The following is a 6,798-nucleotide window of genomic DNA, read 5'->3' on the forward strand; positions in this document are numbered from 1 at the left end:
TATTTTCTCTATGATGTCTTCATAATCTGAGATTCATTCTTCTATCTCTTGTATTCTATTGGTTATGCTTGTTCCTGAAGTCTCTGTTTGTTTACCTAGATTTTTCATATCCAGCCGGCCCTCGGTTTGTGTTTTCTTCATTGCCTCCATTTCAGTTTTCAATTCTTAAATTGTTTCCATTACCTGTTTGATTGTTTTTTCTTGGTTTCCCAGGGTATCATTTACGAATTTACTCATTGCTTCAAACTTTTTGTTATATTTGTCTTCTATTTCTTTACTCATTTCTTCAATATTTTTGTTATATTTCTCTTCTGTTTTTTTAAGTGAGTTATTCATACCCTGTTTAAGAGACTCTATTGCTTTTATAATGACACTGTTTTCCACTTCTTCCAGAATAGGGTGTTCAAGTCCTTCTGTCGTAAGATCACTGGGATCTGGTGTTTTCATGTTGTTTTTCAGATTGTTGGAGGAATTGTTGCCTTGGCGCCTGCCCATCTATTCCTTCAAATGCTCTCCAATGGCTCTTCCTTCCGCTGGGTTTTCTGCTACAGGATTAGTGCCCCTTGCTGACCAGGAATCAATTTGCCTGCAGTCCTACCTTGCTGCAGGCAGGCTATTAAAACAAAGAAACTCCCTCCAGTTTGCACTCACCACCCTGTCTTGAGGGTGCCCACACAGGCTAAGTTGGAGGATTTTATGCCCCGAAAAAGAGAGAAAGGAAGGGAAGGGGTTCCTGGCTGAAAGCGGGAATGGGGTAGGAGGAGAGAGGGCTTAGCTGGGGGAAGCCACCCCTTCGGAATACCCAGGGAGATAAGGATGGTGGGAAAATTGTGTGTTCCCTTACCAGGCTTGTGTGGCGGGTCAGGCACACTTATCCCTCCATTGTATCTTCTGCTACAGGATCAGTGCCACTTGTTGGTCAAAAATCCCCCTGCCTGCAGTCTTACCTTGCTGCAAGCAGGCTATTCAAACCAAAAGGTTGTTTTAAAAGAAATTAATTGATTAAAAGAGAAATCTATCATCTCCAAGAAGCTTTGAATAAAGAGAAAAGAGAAAGAATTGTCATGAGAAAAGGAAATGGTGACAGACAGTGTCTGCTTAAAGTACATTTTAAGAAGTCACAAATTCTACACAAAGGCAAATTTATCCATCCTAGGACTACTGAAAGGCTTCATTCAAGGTAATTAATAGTTGTTAGTTGTGCTTAGATAATTCTAACACTATCATTCCAGGAGACAAACTAGGAAGTAAACACTACAACTGCAGGAGACAGAGACAATATAAATCAGTTATGTAGAGAAGTTAGAAAAGAAGGACACCACAGTTTGAAAGATATGGGAAGACAAAACTTTTTGACTGTTAGGTGGAGATCTGGTAGAGAAGGTCTTTCTGTCAATGTGTTGCTTTCATTGGTTAATGAATAAAGGAACTGTTTTAGACCTATAGGGGAACAGAACTAGGCAGGGAAACTAAACGGCATGCTGGGAGAAAGGAGGTAGAGGGAGAGGGACACCATGGATCCATTATCAGAGACGTGCTAAAACTTTGCTGGTAGGCCATGACTTCGTGGTGATACACAGATTAATGGAGATGGTTGAAATTAAGATGTAAGAGTTAGCCAATAAGAAGTTAGAGTTAATAGGCCAAGCATCATTTTAAATAATACAGTTTTTGTGTGGCTATTTTGGTTTTGGGCAGCCGGGCAAACAGTGGTTCCTCCTCCTACACAGATCAATCAAAGAGGAGGCATTCCATGACTCCTGTGGCCCAGATGTGTTGAATGGGTGCTGTAATCTGCACTATTCTCCTGTTGAAGTTTTCAGGTAAAGTAGGAAAGCAGAGGCTAATATACATATCAGGAAATTTGTTGTTAATATTATGACAATTGATATCAAAGGAACAAGTACTGTGAGATTCAATACCTAAGTAAAAGACAGAAATTCCTTAAGTTTACATAGACAAGCTCTTTCCAATATATCCCCTTTTTATTTTAAAAATGAATTAACATCTTTTTTACTTTTGACAGCATGGATATATACCATGTACATGCCTATTCCCTAGAGAAGGGAGAATGTGTTGAATCTACAAGACTTGGAATTGCAGATTGTTGTTAGCCACTATGTGGTTTCTGGGAACTGAGCCTATGTCCTATACAAGAGTCGTATGTGCTCTTCAACACTAAGTAATTTTCCAGTCCATTCAGTTTACTATTAATTCCACCGTATATTCCTTGTCTTGTATTTCTAGTTTGTCTAGACTGCTTCTTCATTTGTTTCTGTTTCACCTTCGTGTATGTGTGTGTGTGTGTGTGTGTGTGTGTGTGTGTGTGTGTGCTTAAGAGCACAAATTTGGTAAGTTGGTTCTTTCTTTCCATCATGTGATCAAAGCAAGATTATCATGCTTGTTGGCAATGAATTTACCTGTTGAGTCTCTGCTTCTTGATCTTAACAATTCTCATGTTGGAAGCTTTATACTTACCTCACCTGACATTTTGTTGTTAGCCCTTTTCACTCAAAAAAGATTCAAAATGCCTCGTAAAAATTTTAAGGTGCATCTGACTACATGAGACCTTAGACTTTTAGTCATATAAGCACCAAGTTCCTGAACATAAAGACTAGCCTTCCCATAAACAGTAAATCCACATCTCTGAGGTTAAAATATTCACCTGTTTTCTCCATTTTACAATAGGTATAAACTGACCATTAATAGCTGAGAAATAATAAATTAATGAGCAGTAAAAAACATTAATTTACCTATCAACGAAAATTTCAGGCTTATTCTTTACATATTTGAAAATAGTTTAGAGAGAAGGCATCAAAAAACCAGTACTATCTTTTTTAAAGGCTTAAAATTACCTTAGGAACATCATATCAACTTTGGAATTATTTTACAGGTAGATACAAGATAACAATTGAGACATTGAAAAATAAAAGTAGCTATGATGGTGCTGGGTAGTGTTAGTCTATGTAGGCTAGAAATGAACTCTCTATGGGTCAAGTGATATTTAAACAGGAAACTAAGAAAGGTTTATGTTATGGAGAGTGAACAAAAAGCCACCAGACAGAAAATAAAAAGTGCCCTCAGCCTGAGATTTTCAAGAATTATAAAGCAAGTCAAAGTATTTCAAGAAGTCATTTGTAGAAAATAGATGAGTATTTGAATTCTACTCAAAAGAGCATTTAGAATCTATTCTATTCTAAATCTAAATTCTCTAAAGAGTATTTGGGGTTCTATCATATTCTATTCCAAAGTGAATAGAATGAATCAAAACTTTAAAATAAGAGTAGCCTAATATAACAGTGCTTAAAAATATGTGCCGTATAGACAATTAAAGACAGCATTTCAAGTAAAATAAACACCAACTTGGCAAGATATACCTACTGGGGCTATAGTATGGGAGTTAATAATCACTTTCTGAGTGGGTCTAGATCTAACTCCACAGGATGAAAATTACCTAACACCACTATCAGGTCCAAAACCTAATCTAAACATGCCTTAAATCCTAGGGAAGAACCCACCATCATTATTCTCCTTAAAAGACATTGTGTTAAAACATTTTTCAATGACTTATCATTATACCCACAGATTAATTAATTTCCCAACCTTCAATAGCACAATGTTTTTTTGCAGAATATAGTGATTAACACGCAAATCGTGAACACAGAGAGTTAGATAGTGTGGAAGACTCAGCACTATATCTGTATCATACTTCCCTCCTCCAAAGTTTAGGAATTGTTATGAAAAGTAGGTGGAAGGATTGTAAGAGCAAGAGCTGGTGGATGGCTATAAAGAAACAATGTTTTCATAACACCACAGAGAGATTTCAGATATGAGCTCATGTTATCTATGTCAGCATGCACAAGCTCAAACCAGACAAAATCCAAGTATAAAGAGAAGATATGAACATGAAAACCACTCATAACTGAGGATTTATTGGCAAATGATATCTTCTAGAGGAAGGACAGTCAGTTTTCTTTTAAGGGTGTGGCATCTGGTAGGTGAAGCATGCTTTATTTGAAGCTTAAAATTCTAAGTATGGACAAATAGCAAAAGTTGGATGATTAAAGAGAAAACTTGGTTTATAGGAGAGGTAATTATAAATGAGATTAGTTAGAAGAGGGGGTGAATATGATCAAAATATACTGCATAATATTTTCAAAGACACATTTAAAATATAAAAAGGGAAATTCAATAAATACAACAACTACATATACTGGCAGAAAAGGAAGATGAGCACAGAAAGAATAGCAAGAACCCTAACAGCCAAACTGGAGATGATGGTTCAATTATTTCGGTATAATTGTCATTATTAAATTAAGTCATACATAACAATAAATTACCCTATGAAAATATTTTCTTAAGATGTCTCTTCAAAGCATCCTTAATCTCATTATTCCTGAGACTGTAGATGAGTGGGTTCAACATGGGGATCACCACCATGTAGAACACAGACAACACTTTGTTCTGGTCAGTGGAGTAGCTGGACTTGGGCATCACATAGATGAATGTGGTGGTCCCATAGAAGAGAGTGACTGCAGTGAGGTGGGAGGTGCAGGTGGAGAAGGCCTTTTGACGGCCCTCAGTGGAGCGCATCTTCAGGATGGTGATGAGGATGTAGGTGTAGGAGACAACAATGACAAGGACTGTGATCATGATTACTGATCCAGCAGAAAACGAGGTAACAACTACAGAGAAACTGACATCAGAACAGGAGAGCTCCATCAAAGGAGCAAAATCACAGTAAAAGTGATTGACTCTATTTGGTCCACAGAAAAGAAAAGAATAAAAGGAAAGGGCAAAGGAGAAAGCATCAAGAAAACTCCCTATATAACATCCTGCAACTAACTGGACACAGACTTGTGTGGACATTTTGGTTGAATAAAGCAGTGGGTTGCAAATTGCTATGAAGCGATCATAAGCCATGGCAGCCAGAAGAAAGCATTCAAGTGTCCCAAAAAAAGCAGCTGAGCCAAACTGTATAAAACATCCAAGATATGAGATGGTACTTTGATTTACCAGGAAGGTGACAAGCATATTGGGTGTGACAGAAGATGAACAGCCTATGTCAGTAGAAGCCAAGTGACTGAGCAAAAAGTACATGGGGTGATGGAGCTGGGAAGAGATTCTGATGAGAAGGATGGTGCTGAGGTTCCCAGAAACAGTCACAAGGTAGATGCATAGGATGGTGATGAAGAGGATGATTCTAAGGACTGGGTCATCTGTCAGGCCCAATAAAATGAACTCTGTCACTGCAGTGTGGTTTCCACTCTCCAGGAGAGCCATGGGTCAGTGTAGCTGCTGCCAGAACAAGTCTGTAAGAGAGACATTATAGGAAGAGCTTCATAAATAGGTCACATCATTTCATTTAATACATACATGGAGATCATTACCAACTAATACACCTTTCAAAACATTGAGCCAACCATGGATGATTTACTTGCGCTGTCATTATTTTATATTTGTGGCTAATAATTATTTAAGCAATAAAGCTAGGATGCTTTTGCAAATAAAAAATAATTTCTAAGTCATCTCACCAGGCTAAGTCTCATAATTTTAAACTTCAGCCTCAATAATTGACAATGTTTTATTATAAGTAAATATAAGTAGAAATTATAAGTTTCTTTGTTATAACTAAATTAGAAGAGGAATCACACTGAATTTACAAATGGCGCTTCCTAGTGTAAGCTCTTAAATACTTCTAAATAGATCATCACTCTTAAAGTACATTGAATTATTAATTTCATCATCATGTAATATATTAACTATATGCAGCACATTATAATTAATTTTTATTAAAGCATACCAAATCCATTCCCAGTAACCATATTTTCTAACAGGAGTGTGATGGAATAAATACACATGATTTTTACAAAGGACCCTGGTCTATAAATATTTAAACTAAGAAGTTAAGAGTTTTATCAAGGTTCCCCCAGTGGGAACTTATTGACTCTCAACTCTCACATTCTATATTTATATCCTTGTTTGTCCACAGTGATGCCTGTAGTACTGGAACATTTAATCCACATGCAAAATGGGTCTTTGTATATGATAAGCACTGACAGTAAACCACCAAAGCATTTCAAAGCTTGTGAATTTGTTAGCCTTTTGGTTGAATGCTATCTGTATTGGAATGTCATAGCTTCTGGTTTTACCAATTGATAGATAAAGAAAGAATCTTTGAAAATTATATTTTATGCCTGTTAATTCTAAGTAATTTGCATATGAAAATATAAGTTGATTCCATAAGTTTGTGCTTATTTTCCTTCTATCATATGAATACTTGATTCCAGCCAAATTGTTCCTCCACCATTGTTTGTAAATACAGTATATTTTCAAAGAATAAAACATCTCCATTTACCAACAAAGTTGCAATCTTACCTCTTGAAGTAAGAAACCATTTCAAAGTAGGAAGTTCAAAGTCACTATGATTTAATAGCTGCCAAGATGTCTCCAATGTCATTGTCTGTCATTGAGAATAAGTCCCTGATGAGGCTCTGGATCACAGTGTGAGTTTAAACCACCAGGGATCGTTACTTCATTTCCATTGAGTACTGAGCAGTTCATTTCACACAAACACAATTATTTTCAAGAGGTCATCCGTCAATCTCCAGTGATCTCTTGTTTCCTGTTTATGTGAGTATTGGTACACTTTCCTTTGAAATGTATGGGAGGTAGAGAATAGCAAATTATCTTAGGCAAATATTCCTGCAAATTGACATTTGATTATGGCTAGTTCATATTAGAATATGTTGATGCTAAAGAAGTAGCAGGGAATTCTACGTCCAGATACACAGACAG

General features: G+C 36.6%; 1 protein-coding gene across 1 annotated transcript; it reads right to left on the reverse strand.

The window, feature by feature from the left end:
• Positions 1-4,341: 4,341 nt before the first annotated feature.
• LOC125417100 (olfactory receptor 5P69) lies at positions 4,342-5,284 on the reverse strand. Its single transcript, XM_048460375.3, has one exon. It carries the CDS (start codon positions 5,281-5,283, stop codon positions 4,342-4,344), a length of 942 nt encoding a protein of 313 aa, XP_048316332.3. The 5' UTR covers position 5,284.
• Positions 5,285-6,798: the final 1,514 nt, after the last annotated feature.

The sequence above is a fragment of the Myodes glareolus genome, chromosome 7, assembly GCF_982192425.1.
Source record: "Myodes glareolus chromosome 7, mMyoGla1.1, whole genome shotgun sequence".
In the NCBI taxonomy this organism is placed as follows: Eukaryota; Metazoa; Chordata; class Mammalia; order Rodentia; family Cricetidae; genus Myodes; species Myodes glareolus.

What these genes read in the sequence shown, in the direction of transcription:
- LOC125417100 (XM_048460375.3), bottom strand. Translation starts at nt 5,283, where the DNA reads ATGGCTCTCCTGGAGAGTGGAAACCACACTGCAGTGACAGAGTTCATT.